Source organism: Lepidochelys kempii, chromosome 6 (assembly GCF_965140285.1).
Source record: "Lepidochelys kempii isolate rLepKem1 chromosome 6, rLepKem1.hap1, whole genome shotgun sequence".
In the NCBI taxonomy this organism is placed as follows: Eukaryota; Metazoa; Chordata; order Testudines; family Cheloniidae; genus Lepidochelys; species Lepidochelys kempii.
Window position 1 is genome coordinate 13,361,058 of NC_136385.1, and position 27,509 is coordinate 13,388,566.

The window sequence follows — 27,509 nt, forward strand, 5'->3', positions numbered from 1 at the left end:
TCTGGCAAGGAGTTCCATAGGTTGACTGTGCGTTATGTGAAAAAATACATTTGTTTTAAACCTGCTGCCTATTAATTTCATTTGGTGACCCCTAGTTCTTGTGTTATGAGTAAATAATACTTCCTTATTTACTTTCTCCACACCAGTCATAACTTTATAGACCTCAATCATATCCCCCCAGTAGTCTCTTTTCCAAACAGAAAAGTCCCAGTTTTATTAATCTCTCCTCATAATGCAGCTGTTCCAGACCCCAATCAAGTACTTCCTCTCAGCTCTTCTTGAGGTGAGAGTTAAAGGAAGTTGGGATTTGCCACAGGGCTTTCACTGGGTCCATAATGGTCTCATTGAGGGGCAGGGCTACTTTTGACAACCGTGCTGTGGCCAGAGTGTCAATCAGGCTATGGGAGGATTCTTTCACTACCTCCACCTGCAAGCCCAAGTTCGAGGTCACCCTCTTCAGTAGCTCCTGGTGGGCCTTATAGTTGTCTTGGGGAGGTGACATTCCTGGCCCGACACAGCCTCGTCCAGAGAGAAAGCTTGCAGCAGCTGAGGGTATTCCTCTCCTTCTGCACCAACGAGATCCCACAGAACTGGCTTCTGAAGCTCAGCACTGGCCTCGGTACCAGAGGCTGGATTGGGTACAGCCTGATGGGATGAATGTGCCCTTCCCTCGGAGAGACGCTCGCCACAGCAAGGGGAACAGTCCCAGCAACAGTCATGGACGGTAAGAAGAAACTGAGAGGACATGGGGTCGGTTGTGCCCTTCATACCAGCGCTATGAGTGCATGGCACCACAGGGCACCAGAGCCACCTTGACAGATACCACCGAAGGAAAAATTTCCAGTGACCGTGCTCGGGGCATGCACTCCCCTCTATTGGAATGGACATGTGTAATCACTAGAAGAAGAATCCAGTATATATTAGCAAAAAGAAAAGGAGTACTTGTGGCACCTTAGAGACTAACCATAGTCTCTAAGGTGCCGCAAGTACTCCTTTTCTTTTTGCGAATACGGACTATCACGGCTGTTACTCTGAAACCTGCCAGTATATATTGATATTTCCCATAATATCTCTTAAAAGAAAATGTTTTGATACCAAAATCAAGGTAAGGCATGTACATTACCCAAAAAGCAAGCCAGGGCTCATTCGAGTTCAGGCTGTTACTGGTTTGGGATGAAATATCCATTTTTTATATATACACACTTGACCAACATTTTCAGAAGTGTCTAGAGATTTTGGGGAGCCCCAATGGAGACATCTTAATGGGGCCTGATTTTTGGAGGGTGGGTGCTCATCATTTTCTGAAATGTAGGCCCTTTTAAAGGTGCCTCTAGTTGGTCTCCTTGAAAACCATGACTAATTAGGACGTATTTGTATATTTGCATCACTTGCTGTAACAACTTGACAGTGGCTTTTGAAACCATGTGTGTGGACCTGAATGCATGTGGTGCCGACACTGGCCCACAGCGACCACATCTTATATTGACAGTGCTGGTCCCCACCAGGAATCGGAGATCCATCACTAGAACCCATTTTACCACAAGGTCCACAACTAGCAACCTTCCTCTAACAGATCAGTACCAGGCACTGGTTTGAACTTACCTAGCATTTGAGATCTCAGAAATCCAGGATGAGCTAAGGCCCTGAAACTTTACAGTTTCAGGAGTTATTTGGACACGCTCCCTACGATGGTAGCTCAGGCTCAATGGCTTTATTTGTCAGGAGTGGATTTCCAGCAGTAGTTCTTCCTGATACAGTTAAGCCCAACAGCTCAATTGAGGAATGCCATTTGGGGACTCTGTGGAAATGATCAGGGACCCACAGATTTGAGATTAGGGAGGGAGAAGGCCTTTAATCTTCATCAGATAGGCAGAGGTTTCCAGATACTATCAAAGAACCTGGCTATTCATGCAGGAACCTTTTGCTATCTTGAAGTGTTTTGCTGATTAGATAGAGCCTAGCATGCTCCTATGCCTGGTTACACAGTGGGCCTGCTGGGTGTGCTGGGCATGCTTGAAGCTCTAGTTGCTGCTTAGGCAGGTTTCATACCCAGAAAACTTTCCTTTACCATTTGATGGAATAGATCAAGTGGGGAGGGCTGGGTGGCGCCCTTATTTTCCATCTCTTTCATTACCATCAGCCTCCATCTTCCCCAAAGTGCAAGCTCTGCCTGTTTCACAGCCAGGCCCTTGCCCCCTTGAGGTTATGTAGATGCCCTACTTGCAAGCTCTCACAGACTCATCAATAGTTGCCCTTCACGGATAGTTTCCAAAGTCAATTTGTCTTGTCGCTCCTCACACACCACCAGGTAACAAGGAACTGACCACTGCTAGCAGTTATGCCTCATTAGCAAGCAGGCCTTCCCCTTTGCTACCACAGCTTAGAACAGAACGAGGACCCACTCATGTACCTTCTGGAGACCTCTCTTGGCAACTCAGCCCTCAGGTTAATTCTTTGATTTTCTGGCTCTTCAAGACGTAGGCGATTCTGCTGCAAATCTTTCTTTTGGATGGAATAATGGGAAAGGAAGATACCAAAGGAGACAACACCTCCCCCTAGGAAAATGAAACAAAAACCACACAAGCCTGGAGGGGTGGCTTATTAGATTTTTTTTAATTCCTCATTTTAAAATGGCTAATCATAATAAAAAATAAAAGTGCGGCTCTGTGGAGGCCACAAGAGAGATATTGCCATAGAGAAAGAGTCAAGTAGTGCCTGGAGATTAGGTTGGATTTCTGCTTGGTTTGCTTTAGATTTTCATGGGGTTTTGGTGTGGATGTCTAAAAATTTTTTGGCATATGACATGAAAATATTGCTTTTTGGGGTTTGGTTTGGTTTCCTCTTTTTTTATTCTGCCCCAGTTTGGAAATAAAAAACAATCATGTGACAGTGAGAAACCGTAACGGAACCATCAAAAATAAGAAATGTAAAAACATCAGAGAGAAGAATGGCTAAAATTGTCTGTGGGCGAGGGATTAGGTACAGGTCAAATCTCTATACAGGGGAACACAGCCCTCAAGCCCCCCCAGTGCTCTTCTGAGCCCCAATGATATGTCTCTAGCACTGTGCAAGCTCATCTGTTTGTTGTGGAAGGAGTAGAGTCAGGAAACAGAAGAAACCCAACAGTCCATTCTCCCCACTTTCCTGGGAGTCAGTTTCATGACACATCCCATCCCATCTGAATACTGGAGGCTGTAAAAATGGGAAACTGAGTCCTTAATTAAACCCACCCATACAAGGGAGACATGGATTTGCTCACCCCACCCAGCTAAAGGGGAGGTCACGCCTAACCACTGCACGATGGGGGTGGGAGTGCTGCCTTCCAGCTCTCCCCCCTTGCTTTGCTTCCCCAGGATAGGAAATCTGCCCAGGAACCAGAGAAGCCAGAGAGGGGGAGATGAGACACAAAAGGCAGCCCGGGCCCAGGACCCTAGCATGGTTGCTAGAGGAAGGACAGGCCCCAGAAGCACTGAGCAATGGTCAAGCCTGGGATCACATGAGCAAGGACCTGGTGTTTGTCCCTAACTATAAAATACTTTCCCATCCCTCCCACACTGGCAATTCCACAGGTGCCTCCTTTCGAATTAACCAGGCACCAGTGGTAGAAACCCCCCGTCCCCCACCCCCTGGCCATATATACTCTATACACACACGCACACATCCCCATGTCGTCCTTCCTGGGGCTGGGTGTCCTAAGAGGGCACGTGGGGCCTGGGCCCTTGTGGGGTGATTCTTCCCTCTCTGGTAGATATATAATTTCTTTTATATTTATATTTATATATAGATATTTATATATACACACACCTGGTAACTCAGAAGAGGGGAAAAAATAGAATCCGTAACAATCATAAAAAAAATTATCCTTGTTTTAAAAACGATCCGTTCCTACCGCACGAGGCGAGTGATTGCACAAGGTCCACGAGTGTCTGGCCCATCGGTGGTGGCGCAACTGCAGGCTGCGCCTCCCCCCACCAGCTGGGGGTGCTGCCGGGATAGTCCTCCCCCCTTTCTTTCAGCAGCGTGTGCTACATTTGCAGTCTCTCAGCTGGTTGGGAGGAGGAGGGGGACCCAGGCTGCATTGCAGCTGTGATGATTTAGGGGGTGCCCAAGGCTTCATCCCAAATCCCAGGGGTCATATTTTAAAAGGTCACTGTCCTCTCAGCTATTTCCCCCTGCAGCTGGAGGATTCTAGAAAATGTCCATGCATGTGACAGAGCAGGGGTGCCTTGCTCCTGAGTATGCCCCCTGCCCACCAGGGCCCAGGCGTTCTGGTATCAGCCAGGGAGTAGGCGACAGTGGGGAGAGAGCTTCGCCCCTCATACAGAGATCTCATAAGTGGTCCCGCCCACTCCAGAGACCTTCTTGACTCCTCCTCGAGTTGGGCTGCTGAGAGGTGGCTGGCCAGGAGAGGGGGAGGCCGGGCCCAGACTCTTGGGCTGCCCATTGGACTTGCTGTAGGCGGTTCTCATCTGCACCTCGTCTCTGGGGAAGGAAGGACACAAGGGCGTCAGGAAGTGACCACACACCACAGGGCTGGGATTGGTGGAACTTTCAACCACACAGCACGCCACGCTCAATGGCAGGGGAATGGAGAGGGGATCCACACATACAGATCGGGAACAAAAGGAGGATTTGAGGTGTGTCCAACACCCAAGGACAGACTGTGGGAAGGGGAGAGTGGGTATGTACTAGGGAAGGGGCAAGGAGCCAGGAGTACACCAAACCAGGAAGGTGGACAGAGCCCAGCCCACCCTTCTGGGAAAGAGATTCCCCACTGCACTAAGATGAAAGATACTGGGAGGAAGTATCGCATACTGGGAGGAAGCCCTGAATTCCCCCAGGAAAGAGGGCTAGAATCCACATTGTCCCCCCGATCAAAGGATGGGAGATACCCACACAGCCTGTGCACTCCCCAGGGCAGGGTCGCACACGTAGGCACGCACACACACAGCCCGTGCACTCCCCAGGGCAGGGTCGCACACGTAGGCACACACACACACAGCCCGTGCACTCCCCAGGGAGGGGTTGGGCAGACACACCTACACCCTCGCTTTCTCTTTGGGCACAGGAAGGAGAGGGAGAACTCGCCCCACACTCCTCAGAAGGTCTCACACCCCTACACTGCACTGAGGTGGGAGAGGTAACTCACAGGCACAGGGCACTTCCTAGAGAGGGGGAGAGGCAGAGCAGGGCATGGAAGGGGAATGGCTCTGGGGTGGGGAGAGGGTTTGTCTCACACCATGCTCTCTGGTGCATGTGTTGAAGGGAAGAGGGGGAAGGGCCAGAGGAGGGCAGGCAGGACTCCTTGTGGATCACCCCCAGCCTCTCCCTCCTGCATGCTGTTGGCTCCGAGCGCCTCCGTGGGCATGGCGGTGGGGTGCTCGTTCAAGCAGCTTGTCCCCCGCCGAGTCAAAGAACATTTGAAGCACGCAGCAGGCAGAGTTGGTACTTACTTTGGCGCCAGCAATGGCTGCAAAGCCACCTCCTCTGTCTCCGGGATGCTGGCCTGAGGCGACTGTTTTTGGCTGCTGTAAGACACGACTTTGCCCAGCTGTGGGGCAGTGGGTGGGTCAGGTGAGCGTACCCGGAGTGGCTCCGGTTTGCCGAAGCGGGGTGGCACCGGGCGGGTCAGCGGGTTCTTGCCCAGCGGTGAGCGCTTCGAATCGTCCGAGGAGGAGCTGGTGCGTGGGGCATTGCTGGAGCCTGGTGTTGACTGGATGCCTGAGTCTACCAGCCCCGTGTCCTCCTCCCTAGCCAGGGGTGGTGGGGTAGGTGACTGCTGCAGCAGCTTCTCCCGCTCCTGCATGGAGGCCACAATGTGGCGAGAGAGATTGTCATAGCGCATGGGTGAGGCCTCGCAGGGGGGTGGGTGCTTGGGCGAGCCAGCACCAGGGAAGCGGCTGTGCAGGTCGGCCTCACGCTGCTGGGTGATGCGGGCCGAAAGGAAGGGCGAGGTGTAGCCCATGGGGGCCTCCGGCTCTGGCCCAGCCTGCACTGACTCGAAATCAGGGCTTTCAGAAGGGGTGAGCAGGCTGTCATAGGATAAGCTGCCATTGCGCGTCTGATTCACCAGACTCTTGTAGGAGGTGGAGGTGGTGCCCTCTGAGCGGATCGACTGAAGCTGGCCCAGCTCAAAGCCTGTGCCCTGGGCCGACTTGAGGCTAGAGGAGCGCGAGCCGCTCGACAGCGGGTCAAAGTGGAAGCTCTTGCCGAAGGTGGGAGAGCGGAAGATCTCAGGCTCCAGGCTCGGCTCCGACCGGTAGCTGGGGTTCCGGCTGCTCTCGACGATGGAGGTGGGCTCCTTCAGGCTGTCCCCTCGGCTCAGCTGCAGGGCACAGGGGATGCACGGTATAGTCAGAGACCCCCATACCTAATGCCCACAAAACTAGAGACCCACTCCAGCCCGTCCTGACCCCCATACTGTCCTGGGGGCTGGAACAAGGCACCTCTAGAGACAGCCCAACCCCTACCCCATTTCCTAGGGTTCCACCCTGCAGACTCCACTCTGGCATCCCCAGAGACAGGGCAGAGGAACTCTAAGTATGGTCTCCTCTAAAAGGGTCCGGAGCTCCCTTACAGCCCAGCCCCCATGTTCCCCCCAGCTCTGCCCTGTAGGGTTTGCATAGGGCATCCCTGAGGCAGGGCAGGGGACTCACCCCAAGAGATAAGGCGGGAGAACTCAGCACCCCACCCTGCACTGCCCTGCGACATCAGCTTCAGGAGCTGGGGTAACATCCCCTTCAGAAGGGCCCTGGCCCCTGTCCCAACACTGCTCTCTGAGGACAACCCTGAGTCCTGTGGGAGCCAGGAACCTGTCCCCTTATAACACTACATCCCAATGGCAATGATTGGGTGGGTGGCCTGGGGCAGGACCCAACTGACACGTTTTGAGACACTCAGTCCTTGCATATCCCCCTTCCACTGCCTCCAGCTGCCCACAGGCAGCTCCTAAGAAGGGTCACTCCCCACCTGCAGTCTGGGCCAGCCCCCAGGGTCTTCTATGAGCAGTATTACCTTGGCACTGGTGGAGTGCGGCATGGCGGCTGAGGTGCTGCTGCTGCTGTAGCCAGGGCGGTACTTGTACATGGTCGGAGTTGGAGGACTGTCCCCGCCTAGCAAGCTGCTGTCTGTGGGGGGAGAGAGAGAGACACACACTCACATACAGCATTCGCTGCCTCGCCGCAGTGTCCTCGCCCCGCAGTTGAGAGACACCACAGTCATCATGCTGATCTGTGAGAACCGTCTCCGAGCCTGGGAGAGGGGGTTGGGATGCCAAGGAGGGGGAGGAGCTGGGTTAGATGGGCTAAAGGGCAGCACTGGGAATGGGATGAAATGGAACAAGAGGGCCATTTCCCAACACTGAGATCAGGCAGGCAGCTTCCAGCCCTGAGTGCAGCCTGGCCAGCACTGGGTTATGGGTTCTCGGCTCCATTCTGCTGAGCAAGGGGTCCTGTGACTGGTGGAGAAACCCCACACTGGGCTTTGCAATACTCAAGGGGCTCCACTGCTTGGGGGATTTCTAACCATGCTGGAGATATGCTGCGGGGAGACAGTCCTGCCCTGGTGCCCAGGGGACGGGCTTTGTGGATCATCTCAACACTGCTCCAACACAAGAGCCTTTCCTGTTCTGAGTGCAGGCAGAAGCCTGCAGCTCTCCTCTTCCTGATGAGGGAGGATGGGGAGGCATGCTGGGTATTTTGGGAGCTCTGTCCAACTGGCATTACAGATGTCACAGCTTGCCCTCACCTCCTGCCTCAAGGCCAAGCATCTTGCCGTCACCTTCCAGGCTCTGCCCCGCCCAGATCTTATCCACCTCTCCCAAAGCCTCAGTTCCTGCCCATCCAGCTCCTCCCCCACTAACCCTGGAACTGCCTCCACTCTAGCCCCATTCTGTCCAAATGCTGCCTCTTCCACCACGCCCTGTAGTTCTGCCTATGGAGCCTCGCTACATTGCAGTATGGACCCATCCTGTGGGGGGAGTATGAACAGTTGAGTACAGGCAGCTGGGAAACAGCTTGGGATGAGGACAGTGTCTTTATCTGCAATGATCCATTGTGTGTTCTAACCGGTAGCTCACGCTTCCTCTCCCCACAGATAAGAGCTCAACACCATCTCTCAGAGGCAGGCAAACACTTGGACAAACTGCAGCACAGAGAGGGGAAGCCATTCACTCAAGGTGTCACTAAGTGAGTCAGTCAGAGCCCAGGGCTCTGGACTCCCAGGAAGGTAGTCTAGTCACCAGACCATGCCTCCTCTCCATACACATTCCCTTGGATTCCCTCTCCCAGTAGGGACAGAGCTGGCAGGTCAGGAGCCAGCAATAAAACCTACACGAGGGAAATGAGCACTTACATCTGCACTCCCACCTACACAACAGGACAGGCAACACCATTGTGACATCAGGCTACAGACAAGATTCAGGCCCCCTCTAGATCCCTGCTTCCCACACACGAGGGTAGCAGCACAAACCATTCTAACTCACTGGTCCAGAGAGCCACTGCAGCAACCTTCCCAACCAGGGATCAGTGCAATCTAGGCAACGCAGTCACTAGCTCCGCTTTGCCCTTCACTAGGCTGTCTGCCACACAAACTAAGCCCTGCAAATGGTCCAAGAGACATTCCTAAAACTGCCCAGCTGCTCCTATGCACAGCTCTGCTGATGCACTTTGCTTCTGCTCAGCAGCCCCTGCTGCTATCCCAGCTCTGGGATCTGCCGATGCACCTCGATCCTGGTCTGCACCCATGGGCTCCCTTCCCTGCGATGGGTGGGGCACAACTGCTCGTCAGCCTGGCATGCCTTCCTTACCCTCATTGGTGGCCAGGGTTAAGTGCGTCCTCAGACCTGTGTAGCGGCTGAGGTCTGGCTTGGGTGGGGGTGGTGGCTCAGCGTCGGCAGACTGGCTCTCCATCACCTCCAGGCTTCCTTTGGACTGCAGAGACAAAGGACAGAGGAGCAATCAGAAGGGTGGGGCAGGACGCAAGGTCCTCCTCGCTGGGCTCAGCAGAGTGAGGTGGTGTTAAAGGGGCCTTGCTGCCTCCTGGCACTGACAAGGCATCCCAGAAACATGGCCACGTGTGGCTCAGATGCTGGGTGGGAAGGGAAGAGGTGCCTCAGAGTTACCCGGGAGGAGAGAGAGATGGAGGGTGTGAGCCTCATGCAGCAGTTGCCGCCACAAGGAAGGAACAAGACTTCAGTTGCGGGGCAGGCTGGATGCACACAGTGAAACCACACAGAGGGAAAAAAAGGGAGCACATAAAAGGCTCACTCAGTTCCTACTCATGGCTGCACACTGCACGCCCTGGGCTCTCTCTGCTTAAGATGCTTCCTTCCTCACCTTTGTTCTCTTCAGTTCAGCCTGGATACCATTGTCCATTATCTTGACAGTGACCTGTCCATCCGACACCTCAGGCCGCAGGAAGGGTGGCTTCACCAACACAGTCTGCTCTGCCTTTGGTCGTCCAAGGTATCTAGTGAAGCATAGGGGAGAGGTAAGCACTGGACTCAACACAAGAGTGGTTGAGCTGGGCCAGTGCCCAGGGAAGAAAGGAGAGCAGCAGAATACAGACCCTGGACTTCAGAAAAGCAGACTTTGACTCCCTCAGGGAACTGATGGGCAGGATCCCCTGGGAGAATAACATGAGGGGGAAATGAGTCCAGGAGAGCTAGCTGTATTTTAAAGAATCCTTATTGAGGTTACAGGGACATCCCAATGTGTAGAAAGAATAGTAAATATGGCAGGTGACCAGCTTGGCTTAACAGTGAAATCCTTGCTGATCTTAAACACAAAAAAGAAGCTTACAAGAAGTGGAAGATTGGACAAATGACCAGGGAAGAGTATAAAGATATTGCTCGGGCATGCAGGAGTGAAATCAGGAAGGCCAAATCACACCTGGAGTTGCAGCTAGCAAGAGATGTTAAGAGTAACAAGAAGGATTTCTTCAGGTATGTTAGCAACAAGAAGAAAGTCAAGGAAAGTGTGGGCCCCTTACTGAATGAGGGAGGCAACCTAGTGGCAGAGGATGTGGAAAAAGCTAATGTACTCAATGCTTTTTTGCCTCTGTCTTCACGAACAAGGTCAGCTCCCAGATTACTGCACTGGGCAGCACAGCATGGGGAGAAGTTGACCAGCCCTCTGTGGAGAAAGAAACGGTTCGGGACTATTTAGAAAAGCTGGACGAGCACAAGTCCATGGGGCCGGATGTGCTGCATCCAAGAGTGCTAAAGGAGTTAGCGGCTGTGATTGCAGAGCCATTGGCAATTATCTTTGAAAACTCATGGAGATCGGGGGAAGTCCCGGACGACTGGAAAAAGGCTAATGTAGTACCCATCTTTAAAAAAGGGGAAGGAGGAGGATCCTGGGAACTATAGGCCAGTTAGCCTCACCTCAGTCCCTGGAAAAATCATGGAGCAGGTCCTTAAGGAATCAATTCTGAAGCACTGAGAGGAGAGGAAAGTGATCAGGAACAGTCAGCATGGATTCACCAAGGACAAGTCATGCCTGACTAATCTAATTGCCTTCTATGACGAGATAACTGGCTCTGGGGATGAGGGGAAAGCGAAGGACGTGTTGTTCCTTGACTTGAGCAAAGCTTTTGACATGGTCTCCCACAGTATTCTTGCCAGCAAGTTAAAGAAGTATGGATTGGATGAATGGACTATAAGGTGGATAGAAAGTTGGCTAGATTGTCGGGCTCAACGGGTAGTGATCAATGGCTCCATGTCTAGTTGGCAGCCGGTATCAAGTGGAGTGCCCCAAGGGTCAGTCCTCGGGCCGGTTTTGTTCAATATCTTCATAAATGATCTGGAGGATGGCGTGGATTGCACTCTCAGCAAGTTTGCAGATGACACTAAACTGGGAGGAGAGGTAGATATGCTGGACGGTAGGGATAGGATACAGAGGGACTTAGACAAATTAGAGGATTGGGCCAAAAGAAATCTGATGAGGTTCAACAAGGACAAGTGCAGAGTCCTGCTCCTAGGATGGAAGAATCCCATGCACCGCTACAGACTAGGGACCGAATGGCTAGGCAGCAGTTCTGCAGAAAAGGACCTAGGGGTTACAGTGGACGAGAAGCTGGATATGAGTCAACTGTGTGCCCTTGTTGACAAGAAGGCCAATGGCATTTTAGGATGTATAAGTAGGGGCATTGCCAACAGATCAAGGGACGTGATTGTTCCCCTCTATTCGACATTGGTGAGGCCTCATCTGGAGTACTGTGTCCAGTTTTGGGCCCCACGCTACAAGAAAAATTGGAAAGAGTCCAGCGGAGGGCAACAAAAATCATTAGAGGACTGGAACACATGACTTATGAGGAGAGGCTGAGGGAACTGGGATTGTTTAGTCTGTGGAAGAGAAGAATGAGGGGGGATTTGATAGCTGCTTTCAACTACCTGAAAGGGGGTTCCAAAGAAGATGGATCTAGACTGTTTTCAGTGGTAGCAGATGACAGAACAAGGAGTAATGGTCTCAAGTTGCAGTGGGGAAGGTTTAGGTTGGATATTAGGAAAAACTTTTTCACTACAAGGGTGGTGAAACACTGGAATGTGTTACCTCGGGAGGTGGTGGGATCTCCTTCCTTAGAAGTTTTTAAGGTCAGGCTTGACAAAGCCCTGGCTGGGATGATTTAGTTGGGGATCGGTCCTGCTTTGAGCAGGGGGTTGGACTAGATGACCTCCTGAGGTCCCTTCCAACCCTGATACTCTATGATTCTATGCATGCAGACTGCTCCTGCCTGCCTGGCACCCTACAGGAAGGAGCTGCATGCCCCAGAGGGAACTCTACGGGGGGTGGGGGGGTTGAGAAGAGCCATGCGCTCTATGATGCTAAGCCCTGAACGATGGTGCTTTTAGCTATGCAGTTCCCCAATCACTAAGCAATTCTACAGCGGACATCTAAGTCTCTCACAAAGCCAGCAGGCTCCCCTGAATGCAGCTCCCCCAGGTGAGTGCCTCAATAAGCAGGATGCTGGTGGCCACACTGAACACCGAGGGCAGGTCTGGATTTAAAGCAGAGGATCAGGGACCTGCCGTAGCGAAGCAGACACTCACATGAGGACATCTACTTCCCAGAACAGCTAAGCAGGCCCGGGACCAAGGAGCTGGCTCAGATCTCCCTGTGCAGATGGGACAGACTTACCTGGGGGCTGGGGAACTGCAGAGAACACGGCTGACGTTCTTACAGCAGCCATTGGTGAAGGGGTTCACGCCACCCCGGAATTTACCCGTAACCTGTGAGACACAGAGAACCATTCAGGGGAGCCAGTATAGAGATGCAGGGAGGGGAGGCCAGCCACTGCTCTCCCACCACCCTCCAAACACCTGTAGCCTGCAGAGTGCATACCTGTTCATTGGTAGTGCGTCCCCTGGCTACCAGCACCACATGGAATCCCGTAAGGCCAGCTACAGGAATGAAGAACAAACCAGCCACGCACATCACAGCCATGCTGCCAGCAGAGTCAAGGGACCAACCACAGTGCTGTTCTCATATACACTCCCTGCTCCAAGCCCCACTGCTCCTCCTGCCCCGACTGGGAATGCTTTTCTCCTGGCACCCCCATGCAACTGGGAGACATCCCTTCCCCAGCCTGCAATGCTCATCTCCCGGCACCCCCATGCCCATGGGAGACACCCCCTCGCCTGGTCTGGGCTGCTGTTTTAGGCAGGATTTCACTGCACCGTGGGGATGGGAGGAGGATACGTGACGGCCATGCGGATCCCAGAGAGCTCTTCCACCTGGTAGAGGACATAGAGCAGGCCAAAGCCGAAGACGCCCATGATGTGCACGGTAAGCGAGAGCAGGAAGAGGAAGAAGTAACGGTAGTTGCGCCGCCCAATGCAGTTGTTCACCCAGGGGCAGTGATGGTCAAACTCCTGCCAGTTACAAGGGAAGGTGAGAAAACAGTCAGAGGCTTCCGTTCAACAGCACAGGGCTACAGGCACTAGCCAAGCTGTACCATGGGGCAAGCAGAACACAGGCTTCCCTGCCCTGCAGGGAGAACGGAGCACAGGACTGCCCTGCCACCCCACCGCACAGCTCCTCCCCCCACAGGGAGAGTGGAGCACAGGACTGCCCTGCCACCCCACCGCACAGCTCCTCCCCCCACAGGGAGAGCGGAGCACAGGACTGCCCTGCCACCCCACCTCACAGCTCCTCCCCCCACAGGGAGAGCGGAGCACAGGACTGCCCTGCCACCCCACCTCACAGCTCCTCCCCCCACAGGGAGAGCGGAGCACAGGACTGCCCTGCCACCCCACCTCACAGCTCCTCCCCCCACAGGGAGAGCGGAGCACAGGACTGCCCTGCCACCCCACCTCACAGCTCCTCCCCCCACAGGGAGAGCGGAGCACAGGACTGCCCTGCCACCCCACCTCACAGCTCCTCCCCCCACAGGGAGAGCGGAGCACAGGACTGCCCTGCCACCCCACCTCACAGCTCCTCCCCCCACAGGGAGAGCGGAGCACAGGACTGCCCTGCCACCCCACCTCACAGCTCCTCCCCCCACAGGGAGAGCGGAGCACAGGACTGCCCTGCCACCCCACCGCACAGCTCCTCCCCCCACAGGGAGAGCGGAGCACAGGACTGCCCTGCCACCCCACCGCACAGCTCCTCCCCCCACAGGGAGAGCGGAGCACAGGACTGCCCTGCCACCCCACCGCACAGCTCCTCCCCCCACAGGGAGAGCGGAGCACAGGACTGCCCTGCCACCCCACCGCACAGCTCCTCCCCCCACAGGGAGAGCGGAGCACAGGATTGCTATTCCACCCCACCCCTTTCCATGGCTCCTCACCCTCCAGGAAGAGCACAGAGCAGCACCATCTACCTGGGATCAGAGCGTAGGACCCTCACTGTCTGAGCTTCTCATCCTCGTGGTGATCAGAGCACAAGACTCTCCCACCCACCTGCCACAGGGAAGCAGAGCACAATATGCCCTTGTCCTCTAGGGGTCTTCACCCCATAAGCCATAGGGCAAATAGAGTACAACACAGACAGATGCACCCTCCATGTCCTGCAGCCAAGCACAGCACAGGACGACCACTGGCATGAAGAGCTGTGCAATACACAGGGTGCTGCGGGTGCAGTAGCTCAGATCACTGCAGTCCAGCCTGTACCCTGCCCTGCCGGCGGTTCCTTACCTCCACACAGTTGTCACAGACGCTGCAGTGGGAGCAGCGCGGGGGCCGGTAGAAGCGGCATGTCGCACACCATTTCATGCGCACCTGGATGCCCTTGATCTCCACTGTCTTGTAGAGAGGGGCTCTGAAGTCATCCTCCTTGTCCTCATCTTCCTCGGCTAAGGGAGAGGAAATACCCAGCAGAGCAATAAGTCAGAGCACTGGGAAGTCACAGAGCAAACCCGGCTGCTACCTGCCCCCAAAAGTTGGGAGAGCTTCTGAGAACCCCAGTCTTTGCTGTCCCGATGCTGTTGCGCTGGACACCTAAGCCACCCCCTAACAGGAAAATCCCCAAATCTGCATTCTGAGCAGGCATGGGAGCCGTCTAGAGGGCCCCAAATATTGAACCATCTATCGGGAGGTTCTCCTAGGCCTGGGTCTCTCAGATGTCTGCTGCCCATGGGAGGTTCAGGGACCTGATCCAGGAATACAGGATTTCTATCTGTTTTGGCCATTGGTCCATCTGATCCAGAATGCTGGCTCCTACAGCGACCAATACCAGAGATGACAGAAAAAGGAAAACTCTCACAATGCATGTCCCAGCACAATACCACATGACCAGGGCAAAGAGGTTCTTTCCTCAGCCCTGTGGTCAGCCTTATGCCCTGAAGCTGGAGATCTGGGGTATCAGCCCGGTCCCGTCATCAGGAGAGCATGGAAAGAGTTGGCTCCTGACAAGACACTTCCTGGGCTGCACTGAGGCGGGAACAGCTCTCACCTCGTGGGAATATACCCGGGTCCATGAAGGTGGCCATGCTGAAGTTGGCCAGCACAAAGAGGAAGACAACAGCATTGTAGATGGGGATGATCGGGGAGATGTACAGGCTGAGCCCCGGGCACCTGCACACAGACACAAGAGATGAGACAATGCAAAACCACCTCAACTCATGACTTAATTGGACTCTAGATAGGACGTCCCCAGCCCTTCCCACCAGCACCTCCCCAATTTAGTCTAATAACTGCATTCTGCAACCCCAAGAGAAGCCCTTCAGACTCATCTATCCAAGGAGGGACTCCGGGCAATGCTGTTTGGAGCTGAGAACTGGAAAGGGGTGAGGATAGAGTCCTGCCCTCAACCCTGTGTCTGAAGGCAGCAAGAATAGTGTTTAATATCCTTTCCCCAACTGCTGCTCCTTGCTGCAGAGCTCAGTACGGCAGCAGTTGGGCAGAGGACAGAGTGAGGGGATGGACGTGCTGGGCACTGGACAAACCGTCCCTGCTGTGCTTTGCAGTGTCCCAAAATGGAAGTCCACATTCTACCCCCGATAGGTGGGTCATATTTCCCACTGGGCAAACACTGGAGCAGGGGATTCACATTCCCCAGGGGAGCTTAGGAACCATATTGCACAGGAGTCAAAGAATTCCCAACACACAGCCATTAACCCTTCTCTCCCACAACAGGCCACTCCCCTTGGTTCTCTCCAGAAGAGCCAGCGAGGACAACAGTGCACTTGGAAACTTGCCTGCAGCCTTCTCAGCAGGGCTGGGGTATGCCAAATAGATAAGCAGCACTAGGAGACTAGTGTACACAGAACTGATTGGGTCCCTCTTCTGGGACAGAAGGGGCACTTGGGCCCTCCAGCAGAAACAATGCCCAACAGGACTGGCCAGTCTTCTGGGCCACAGGTCCCCTGGCTAGATCCTAACCTTGTTCCACTGGGCACCAGCTCTTGCTTGAGTTGGCTGGTATAGAAACTCCTGCCCATAACCTCTCCCTACTCTCCTGAGACTAGCTGGCTTTGAAATGCAGCACATACTCTCCACACTCTGAACAGCAGTTGCTGGGCATGGGGAACCCAGAGAGTCCAGGAAGGGAAGTGATTAGCAGTGGGCACATAAGGGAAACATTCTGCTGGGCCCCTCTGACCAGCTTGGAAAATCCACTGGAAGGGGAGAGTGAAAAACAGTCCTCCCCTTCCACCCCATCACAAATGTCCCCTCCAAATTCAGCCATGTTGGAGGATGAGATGGTCATCCCCCAGCATGCAAATGATGGTTCCATCTTGCTGTGTGGGACCTCACCATGCCCTGAGTCTGTACTCAGGGAAGGATGGCCCAGCGGTTTGGGCTCCAGCCTAAGACTTAGGAGAGGTGGGTTCAATTCCCTGCTCTGCTACAGACTCCCTGTGTAACCTTGTGAAAGTTATATGGCCTCTCTGTACCTTAGTTCCCCATCTGTACAATGGGGATAATAGCACTGCCCTGCCTGAGACACTACAGGAATAGGGCCCACAAAAGTACCTAAGACAGATGGAGCCCTGGACAAACCAAAAGCAGGACTGACTCAACTTATTAAGGCAAACTAGACAGCGAGGGAAAGAAACAGGACAAGACAGTGTGACCAACAGCTCCACACACAGAGAGCTTGCAAGAAAAAAACATGTCCCCGCCACCACATGTGCAGGGAGACCAGGTTACAGGGGGGAAAGCAGCTACTTAGCAGAAAGAACCCAAGGAGAATGTCCAAGTGAAAAAGACAGCCGTATGTCTGAATACTGGGACAGTCAGTTAAAGCTCCCAAACAGCCCTAACTCTGCCTTGTGCCTATTGTACTGGGATGTGGGGGATCAAAGAAGTTAATTGTCTGCTCCCCAGTGTCCTCAGGGGGACAAAGGAAAGTCACGAACATCTAGGCTGTACAGGAGGAAAAAGGTCTCTAGCTGTAGCAAGGAGGATGGAATCAGAGGGGACATCTGGGAAGGGCCCACCTTTTTCTTCTGTGATTATACAGCACCCAGCACAATGGTGCTCTGGTCCATGGCTGGGGCTACTAGGTGCTACCAAAATACTCCTAATAAATAATGTACAGTGCTTAGTTCATTCGTGCTCTTGTCCCTGTCCAGGGCCCTTATGTGCTACTGTAATACAAATAATAAAATCTAGCTCGGTCACGGATGGTGGGTCTGAGATCCACAATGACTAATACTCTGCTATTGCTAAGTCTGGTTGGTTGGAGGTCAAAATAGGGCAGACAGTGATAAGGGAGTTCCAACCTTATTTACAGAATCCCCACCACGATACCCAGACCCACTGGAATAAACCAAACCCCATACAGCAAAGGGCTCCTACAAACCTTGAGGTGCATCTCAGTGCTGCAGGCCAGGATGTAGGTGGACTGGCAGAGCTGATGAGGGTGGGGCAGGACTGAAAGAGCAGGAGCCAGACTGAGGTGCACTGGCAAAGCAGAAGGCATGACTGGAAAAGCAGGAGTCACTACAGAGTAGGATTGCGTACTGCGGAGCAAGTGATGTTACCGGTGTGACATCCCTTAGAAACATGCCACCACCCACCCTCCAGCTCCGGAAAACTCATATGGTGTGGGAGGGCGAGATGTGCCACGGGGGAGACAGGGCTCAGGTGCCCCTCATTCTATATAGAGCTCCCCCAGGGATAGCTCAGTGGTTTGAGCATTGGCCTGCTAAACCCAGGGTTGAGAGTTCAATCCTTGAGGGGGCCATTTAGGGATCTGGGGCAAAAATTGGGGATTGGTCCTGCTTTGAGCAGGGGGTTGGACTAGATGACCTCCTGAGGTCCCTTCCAAGCCTGATATTTTATGATTCTATGATTCACCCCCACACACTGCTGGGTGTTTGGCTGGCTGGCTAACAGCTCCTCCAGAATCACAGGAGGGTTTGGAGGGATGCTGAGTGTGTGTCAGAAATGGTACACACTGGTAGGGGAATCACCATTCCTCCTCCCTTGGAGGAGCTTGGGCTCAGGAGACAGTGGGCTTCCCCCTTGAAGGTGCCGGTGTAATACCCTAATCTGCTTTGCGGCTGGGAGTTTAATCCCACAGATCTAGGGCAGCATCTGTCCCTCTCCCCCCAACTCAGAGCAGTCTGCAATACACACAGAGTGATTTAGGCAGCAGGAGCACAGAGACAGATGAGAGCGCATGGCCGGCTGCACAGGATGACATATGGCATGACTGGGGTAATCCATGGCAGCCTCAGAGTCTGGGGCAGCAGTTGTGGGGCACACACTAGATTGGGCAGTGATGGCCTGCCCCACTGCTCATTGTTCCACTTCCAGCCCCTCCTCCGCTGCCAAACACTGTCATTTAACATTCCCTTTAAGGGACAGCTAGGACAGAAAAGCCCACTTTAAACCATCCTCTCACATGCAGGTTGGTGGGAGCACAGACAATCTCCAGTGGAGGGCAGGAGTGGGGCGGCAGCAGCAGCAGCCGCCGCACATGCTATACAAACCCTGGCTCTGGGCCTGTTAACCAAAACCAAAGTATGAAATGGCACAGGGGGAAGAGTATGTTCAAATGCCAACATCTACAGACTAGGCCTAGCAAGAGGCAAGCAGTCCAGTGATGCCGGGGGGAAAAGACTAGGTGGCAGGCTGGGGGAAAGAGGGGGGGGACTCAGGGAACTGGACACAGTCTGTCTGCTCTAGGGCATCAGTTCCAATCCAGTCTAAGCTTCAGGGGACTCTCTGGCACAAAATCGTCACAGATGGGGTTGTGGAGGAGCGATTCCAATCCAGCCCCAGACCAACAGGGGGAGTGAAGGGGATATTGGGCTGTGGAGCTTGTCTCCTCCAGAGCAGCAGTTTCAATCCCACCTCAGGTTCATATCCCACTTTTGTTTCCCATCATGCTGCTGAAGCAGTGATGCAGTCAGAACCATCACGGCCATTTGTACTGCTTGTGCAAAGGGAACTGGGGAGGGCCTTGGTACATTTCTCAATGGACATATGTTCCCATCCCAAAGTCACCAGCATTTACTTAATCCTCCCCATTAGTAGTCTCAGCAGAGAGACTATGGCTGGACTGGCCACAGACTGAAGAGTCTCTCATCACCTCAGGGCTAGAGTTAGACACTGCTGGGGGAAGCAGGCCCTGCTGCTGCCTATGCTGTCCCTGCACACCCACTCTGTTAGTGGTGCCTGTTCTGGGAGTACCTGGCAGGGCAGGGAGCTGCCAGCAGGTAGAGTGTGGCCTGGATGGACTGGAAGGAAGAAGAGCCATGTGCAGAGAGGTAAGGGAGAGGTAAACAGTATGTCCCTGTCCTGGAAGCCAAGGGAGGAGCTGCTGCACACACCTGCCCTGGCATGCAGCTTTAAGCAGTGGGAGAGAGATGAAAGAAGGGCAGGGAGGCAGAGGAAGATAAGGGTGTGGGGAGAAAGGAGAGATGGCTAGAGAGCAGGCAGGCACTTGTGGCCCCACCCAGCTGGAGGAGGCGTTGGGACAGGCTTGCTCATTTCCCATCTGATAATTAACCCAATTAATTCCCCTCACTCTCTCCTGGCAGGCCATGGGAAGGGAGCCTGCATCCAGGTCAGTGTCCCTCCCCATATACTCTGCCACCAAACAGGCTCTCACTTTCACACACCCCCACGTTGGCCTGGGTGGGCAAAATGGCGACTACCACTGACTGAACAGGCAGAAGCCTTCCAGCCCTTTGCCTCTGAAAAAGTGAGAGGCTCCAAAGCTGCTATAGCTGAAGTGGGACACCCACTGAGAAGGAGAACCAGACAGCAACTTTGGCTAGTGCAACTGCAATGCATGGGGAGGGACTAGGGGTTGAGTGCACAGGACTGTGGGTCAGGACCTACGTTCCCTCAAAGCAGCACAGACCTGCCGGGGCTGCAAGAGGCGCCCCTCCCCCAGCCCCAACACGGACATGCCCCAGACTTCCCGCAGCTGGGGGAGAGGAGCCCCTCTCTTGGCCCAGGCCTGCCGAAGCTGCTGCAGCTAAGGAGAGGTGCCTCTCCCCCTGCCCTGAGCTGCTGCAGCAAGAGAGGGCTGGGGGGAGTCCTCTCTCTCCCCACCACAGCCCCAGGGCAGCCTGCACCCCCAAACTGCTCATCCCCAGCCCAACCCCAGAGCCCACGCCCCAAACCCCTCATCCCCGGCCCCATCCCAGAGCCCATGCCTCCTCTACCCCAACCCTCTGCCCCAGGCCTGAGGCCCCCCCCCCCGAACCCCCTTCCCCACCAGAGCCCTCATCCCCCCCACCCCAACATGCTGCCCCAGGTCTGAGCCCCCTCCCACACCGTGAACTCCACATCCCCGGCCCCACCACATGAATTTTGTTATGTGCACCAATATGAAGGTGATGGGTCACACATCAGCTCCATATTGGTGCACATAACAAAATTAATTCTGCACATGGACAAAAAAAATTAGAGGGAACACTGGTCAGGACTCCTGGGCAGCTGGAGTTGTAAACAAAAGGAAGTGCTGGAACAGAACACACAGCAATGGGAGGTGCGGGGTGGGGTGGGGAGCCAGAAGTAAGATGGGGCAGAGGAGGACTTGGGGGAAGCATGGGGAGACTCCCCCAAGAGCATGTCCCATCCTACCCCATAACCTGTGCTCAGCTCCTTCTCCTCACAAGGGTATGCGCTATCTGGGTGGCCCTGCTACCTGGCTCCCAACATTGCTGAGCTCCCAGCAGCTCCAGTCCCTTGCGCTCCCTTGCCTGGTCCTAGCTCCAGCATCCCTGGCTCCCTCACTGCTGACCCACCGCCAAGCAACCCCCATCCAGGCACAGCACCTGCTGGCTCAAAGGATGCTCTGCAACCCAGGAGAGAAAGGAGCCGCCTGGACCAGGATTAGCAGAAGTACTGGAACGCCATTCCAGCTCCTAAAAAAGGTGCTGAAACAGTGTACTGGAGCATTCTGGCATGGCTTGAGCCCTGCTCCTGGGTGCTGTCCCACACTCTGCCACAGACCTGCTAAGTGATCTTCGGCAAATCACTTTCCTTCTGGGTTTCCCAGTCAGTCTCACACACAGGGAAGTCGGGGCAGGGAGAAGGCTAAATCCACTAATACTCTCAAAGTTCTTGGTGGCAGAGGTGCTACAGATGGCATTTTCTGCTCCAACAAGCCCCTCTTGCAATAAGCCATAACCTAGGTTCCTTTCTACCTGAACAACCGTTAGCCACAGAAAGCTAAGTACTGCCCATCATGCACAAGTCAGAGACTGGGAACGATGTACTACACAGGCTGTGTGAAGTGAAACTGAGGCAGCCTGGAGTGTCACGACCCCGCCCCTAGCAGGTTCATTCCATGCCTGACTAGCAGCATCAGGCTTGGTTTGCGTGTGACTGTGCCGCGAGCGCCCAAGCAGCCTTACACCATCACTGACTCTACCCAGGTTTTAGTAATATTATACTAGTACCAGAATGGAACCAAAAGTGTGTGGGGTAGAAGGGGTGGCTTTCAATCCTTTCCATTCCTGGCAGGGGGATTCCCTACACAGTGATTCAGAATGGCACACGAAGCTGCACTCCAGAAGCCAGCCAGGCGGCACCCTGCATGGGAAAAGCCTTGCAAGGAGCAGGTAGACAAGGAGAACACAACCACGCTTTTGAAGGACACCCTTCCTGGGGTGGCTAAAAATCCTCTTCTGCCACAGCTCAGATCACATCAACCCTCAAATCCTCCCTAACTCCCCCCCCTCTTTCCCTTCAAAGCTCTGCACTGCTCAGCCCCTGCCCAAGCCACCTTCCTTCCTCACTGCTTCCAAGCTGCCCCTTATGCTTGGAGCTATTTCCTGGGCACCTAATCACCACTCCTTTTGTTTGGACAAATTCCTCCTTAAACCTTGCATCTTTCAGTGTCAATCCACTCTCAAAAGCGACCTTCATCTCATTGGCACCCTGGGCATCTGGCCATTCTTCCTCCTCTCCTGATGCTATACCTACAACCGTCTCCTCTCTCCCTTGCAATGCCAACAAAGCAAGTAACCAGTCTTCCAGCAGGCAGATGTACTGTTCCTGAGTGGAATGAATGGCAGAACCCCACACTGAGCATTCCAGTACAGAGGGAAAATTCGAACCCAAGCAAGGAGGAAAGTGGACTCCCTCCCCTGGACATTTCAGGAGGAAAGAGTCAAGTTTCTAAGAGACAGTGATGAACACTCAAGAACGAGCTGGGTGAGAAAACAAAAGCAGCCTGACTTCAGCCCCAGTAGCGATCCCAGTGCATCAGAATCAATGACAGTTCTGACGGAACAAGTCTCCAACTGCAAAGAGAGCAGAGGGATTAACTCCAGCAGTTACTCTGATTGGGGTCTGGAGTGCCCATAACAAGCACTTTAGTGGGGAATCTTTTTATTCCATTCCAAAATAGTTTTAGGTGTTCAGAGCCTCCATAACACATTCTTCTCCATGTAGTTCATAGAAAACTAAAGTGATTGCATAGCACCAGCTCCCCAGTCTCCCCTATCTGTCCTGGGGAAAGTCTATACGCACCCATATCAGGTCTAGTTATAGCCCACCAGGAAGGCAAGCTGCCAAACCAAGACCATTTGGTACACAGTGAACTTTATACCCAGAACGGCAGGCCAGGGATTCAAAGCCATTGCAGTCTGGGATTTCAGAGCAGGAGTTTAGGATCTGAGCCAAAGCTCAGAGATACCCAGATTCCACAAGGAAAAAAAAAATCCTCTTCCAGATCTGTAGTATCCACACTCCAGGGGACTAGTGTTCCTGACTCCAGCCACAGCAAGACCTGTAATTCCAGCTCCCAAGCTCAACAGCAGCCACAGCACAGCACACTAGTGACACAAGTCACACCTCCAGGTCACCCACGGGCAGTGGAAGCCATGCTCAGGGCACTAATGGCAGCATTCACATGCTCAGCCTTTATGTTGTGGAACCTACACACCAGTACCAGGATTCACATTACCAGCCTCTAAGTGCTCTGGGTGTGTGGAATCCACTATTCCAGGAAATGTGAAGCCTGACACTAGTGTACTTTGATGTGTAGTTCCTACCAGCTAATTGTTTCAGCCTTCACTCTCCAAGCAAAGAAAGATTCGCATACCAGGTACTAGTGCCAGGATTCCCACACTCAGTTTCCCAGCACAGTGAGATTTCCTCAAGGGCAACAGTGCCAGGATCCACCCTCCAAGCGCCAGAGATAAGGAAGTTCTAGGCAGGTACCATTTGCTCCTCGCAGAGCAGAGACCCAGGCTGATGCTGGAAGGAAGCCTCATTATTTGAAGACAGACAGGGCAATGCATTCCTGCCTTTCATGCTCCTAGGTAGACTGGACTTCCCACACTGAATCACAACATGCCAAGGGAGAGGCAGCAAGGACAGTGAATGTTTCCATGCTCCTTTAGCCTACACCAAACCACGGGAGGTGGGTCTCCACATAGCGGCCTCAGTGACCATCGGAATCCCAGGGAACTGAGGTTTGCTCTTATGTTTAGAGAGAAATCAACTGATTTCCAGAGGAGCTGTTGAGGCTTGTCTTTCTACTGTAGATAACAACAGAGCGCTTGGAAACTCAATAGTTCCAGCCCACCAGGCAAACTGAGTCATACCTTGGGAGCTAAGGCATAGATGGTTTCTCTGCTAGTCACACTGGGAGAAGCCAGTTACTCAATAGACCGTGCTTTTTAATGCAGCCTGATCTTCCTCTCTCCCCAGAGACAGCAGTTACAGCACAGGCTCAATCCCACCCCCAAAACCCCCTCCTCTTCTAGTGGCTATTTCACTTCCTCCTGGGAAACAATTACTCCACAGGAAACAACCCCCCACGTTTGACTCCGGTGCTGCATTCTGACCTTTCCCTCTGTATGGTTAAGAGCAGATGCTGCTGGCATTATCACATTCACCAGGCTGAACTGTGATGGCGCTGAACTGTGATATCCTGGCCTTTCCAGTTTCTCTCTATACTCTCATTGCAAATAACCCTCCAGCTCCATGTGATTGGTTGCATTTTGTCATGACTGCAAGGGGTGCAATCCAGCTAGGACTCTCTGCTCAGATTCCCTGTGACAGGCCCACTGGAAGGCCTGATACCACAGCCCACCCCAATTCCAACCCAAGTCCAGGGAAATCTGATCACTGTGTCCCTACTCCACGCTTCCTGCTTTACTTTCACTATTGCCCACCCACCCCCATGGGGCAGGAGTAAGCTCCCATTTCCTCCTCTGAAAAGGGAAGTTAGGTTTCCATGGCCCATTCATTCCTTGGATTCTCAGCTGAGACTGACAAATGGAAAAATCAATGTCAGCAGTTTTTGTGATATGGACTCATGTGACTGTCAGAGACTGAGCCTTCTCAGTAATCAGGAAAGATCAAAGAAATCAAGAGAGATCAGTGTGACCATAAATCTCAGCACCTTCAAAACAAAATAAAAGATCCACTATAAAACAACCCAGAATAATGCCACCAAAATGCCTCCAATAAACCAAGTGAAAAGAAGAAATGTGCATGTTCACTTTAACAAACATGTAAGGAACTCAAGTATCATAGGAATAGGTTCATTGTAAAGAAAGAGACAACAAGAACACGGGCTGATAGCCACCCCTGCAACCCACACACTCTTCAACTCATTTCAAATAGGAACCAAATAGCTGTGAGCAGATGAATTTCCATCACTACTGACCTGGTACAGGTTTGGCTGGGGCCCCAAAGGCAGGAGAGAGAATCCATACCCTAGTCACCATCCCCCTGACTGAAATGGAGCTGCAGCCATCAGTGCAAAAGACTATATTCCATTTCATATCTCCTGAGATAGTGCTTTTCAAGGTACCTGACTTTCCAATGCTTTCAAACTACAAGTACTATACAGCAAGCTGAAAATTCAAACCCATCCTTGCATTTGGATGGTGCCTTTCTGTCTGCAGAATGCCCATAAGGAAAAGGACTGGGGTGACTGAAGGAGGACGGGGAATGAGGGGTTAGCAGCCACTGGCTGCTTTTTTTGGTACAGACTAAAACAGAGGTGGCCACACTACAGCCCGTGGGCCACATTCGGCCCGCAGGACCATCCTGCCTGGCCCTTGAGCTCCCAGCCAGGGAGGTTAGCCCCCAGCCCCTCCCGTCCCCTCCTGTCCCCCCTCCTCTGCAGCCTCAGCTCTGAGCAATGGGGCTGTGAGCTCCTGCCGGGCAGCGTGGCAGGCTCTGTCTGGGCAGCGCTGCTGCAAGTCCTGCTGCTCTGAGCAGCCTGGTAAGGGGTGGGGAGGTTGGATAAGGGGCAGGAGGTTCCAGGTGGGGGGGGGCAGTCAGGGGACAGGGATAGGGCAGAGGATGGGGGGGGGCTGGAGAGGGGAAAAGACGGGGTTGGATAGGCGTGGGAGTCCTGGGGGGCCTGTCAGGGGACAGAGGTGTGGACAGGGGTGGGGGCAGTCAGGGGACAGGGGGGGTTGGATGGGGGGGGTTGGTTAGGGGCGGGGGGTCCCGGGAAGGGATGGTCAGGGGACAAGGAGCAGGTGGGGTTGGATGGGTCGGAGGTTCTGAGGGGGGCAGTCAGGGGGCAGGAAGTGGGAGGGGGCAGATGGGGGGGTTATGCTGTTTTGGGAGGCACAGCCTTCCCTACCCGGCCCTCCACACAGTTTCAGAACCCCGATGTGGCCCTCAGGCCAAAAAGTTTGCTCACCCCTGGACTAAAGTTGCAGTGGGGGAGGTTTAGATTGGATATTAGGAAAAACTTTTTCACTAAGAGGATGGTGAAACACTGGAATGCGTTACCTAGGGAGGTGGTAGAATCTCCTTCCTTAGAGGTTTTTAAGGTCAGGCTTGACAAAGCCCTGGCTGGGATGATTTAACTGGGAATTGGTCCTGCTTTGAGCAGGGGGTTGGACTAGATGACCTTCTGGGGTCCCTTCCAACCCTGATATTCTATGATTCTAAAACATAAGAGATGGCAGCTTGTTTGGGGAAGTGGGAAATTGTGCTGCAACTTAACTGGCTTAATCAGGGAGCTGGAGAGAGGGCAGCTAGGAATTTGGGGAGGAATCTGAGCAAAGGGACAAATAGCAGCTGTACATTAAGAAACCTCTGTGAAAGGTGAGATTATATAGATGGCCAAATTGTCTTCAAAGGGGAAAGACAGCGAAAACTAGATTTACTGAAACTCAGGGGAGCAGGCCTGGAAGGGTGTGAAGGCAGTGGGGAGAGAAATGGACCCAAAGGGCTTTCTCTGTCCTAAATGATATAAAATGTTCAGGAGAAAACCGCAATACAAATTCACAGCTTCTTCCTCCTTGAATGGGGGACATAGCCTACTTCGTTCTTTATTCTCATTCAAGCCAATGCTGTTTTCTCAGCTTTGTCCCAACAGTGGCCAACGGCCCTAATTAGTTTAAACCATATTATGTGACTTGATACCTCTGCTAACTAAGTCCATACATTAAAATGGACTTCTTGACTTAGGCACATAAATCCTATGTCAGGTCTCAGATGAACTAATGGGCAGCACAGATTACATGTTGGAAAGATGCAGGGAAGGATCCACATGGGCCACAAAATTATGAAGTCTCCAAAGATAGCCATCCAGGCAGAGTAAATAGAAACCCAAGCACCAGTCCGATTCTCACACCCCATTGCTGAGGAATGTTATCACAGGCCAACGAGGGGCCTGCAAGTCTTTACATGGAACCTACTTCTTTCTCCTCATCTCTCTTCAGTTTAACTCCATGTAACTATGTGTGTTTTGTTTTCCAAATCAAATGCTTTAGGACCAGTGCCAGCAGCACAGCCCTTATAAGCAACCCTACAAAAAAACAAGACAGCTCTAGTGAGCAATCCTACTGGAGGCAGTTTGGGACTGAGCTGCTCCCATACCCGACCACAGGCTGTGGAGAGAGCAGACTGAAACATACCAGGCTTGCACCAGTGTCTCCTGATTGCTGCTGTCACTTTCCAGGGAAACCAAGAAGGGGAGGGGACCTGTCTGTAGCCACAAACAGGTGGCTCACAAGTGACAGAGGAGGGAAAATACAAGGACAATGATTCAATCTCAAGAATTGTTATCAAGTGAAAGTAAAATCAGATTTGCAGCCTTATGTTCCTTTCTAACCCACTCCCACTCTGGGCAACGGGGCTGCGAGCTCCACAGCGCAGCTGCAAGGGGAGGGGACCTGTCTGTAGAAAAAAGGCTCAAGAAGGGACTCAGTTTCCAAGCTGAAGGAAACAATACAACATAGCCCTCAATAATCTGACTGGCAATGTTTTGGCCTCTCTGGGCTGTGCTCCTGCCTGGCAGTGCTTTGAGTTTTAATCTGATGCTGTAAAGTAATTTAAACAACTTCAGCTGACCTACAATTAAATGACTCTGCCCAGGTATTTCCATCCTGAACAAACCTGCTCAACAGTGCAGGTTTTTAAGTAATTGCAACAAGGCTTTGCAGCTTGCAGCCCTGTGATAAGAAGATCTAGTGGGAGAGGGGAGCTCACTCTCATACTCAGTGATTTTTCACAACCGTCCAGCTGCTGGCTCACAGATTGGTGGGAACTGCCCCCTTTTCTCATACATTTCACTCTTCTTCACCACTGTGAGATGCTGCACATCACAATGATGAGGAAAACGGACTGTGCATCTTACTCCAGTATGGAAATGCCATGAATGACAGCTCACGGA

At 53.1% G+C, this 27,509-nt stretch overlaps 1 protein-coding gene across 3 annotated transcripts in view; it reads right to left on the bottom strand.

Annotated features, from left to right (window-relative positions):
* Positions 1–1,935: 1,935 nt before the first annotated feature.
* Positions 1,936–27,509, bottom strand: part of ZDHHC5 (zDHHC palmitoyltransferase 5) — a 43,604-nt gene continuing 18,030 nt past the window's right edge. For 2 of the 3 annotated variants that reach the window (XM_073346758.2, XM_073346759.2), the window contains 10 exons: positions 14,892–15,013; positions 14,135–14,292; positions 12,699–12,871; positions 12,342–12,444; positions 12,138–12,229; positions 9,336–9,468; positions 8,807–8,930; positions 7,015–7,127; positions 5,454–6,325; positions 2,589–4,482 (listed from right to left, as the gene is read on the bottom strand). In XM_073346758.2, the coding sequence (XP_073202859.2) occupies positions 4,317–4,482; positions 5,454–6,325; positions 7,015–7,127; positions 8,807–8,930; positions 9,336–9,468; positions 12,138–12,229; positions 12,342–12,444; positions 12,699–12,871; positions 14,135–14,292; positions 14,892–15,013 (2,056 nt within the window). In that variant the 3' untranslated portion in view covers positions 2,589–4,316. Of the gene's footprint in view, positions 2,556–2,588; positions 4,483–5,453; positions 6,326–7,014; positions 7,128–8,806; positions 8,931–9,335; positions 9,469–12,137; positions 12,230–12,341; positions 12,445–12,698; positions 12,872–14,134; positions 14,293–14,891; positions 15,014–27,509 lie in introns of those variants that run through there. The other variant, XR_012159282.2, reaches the window with a different exon arrangement.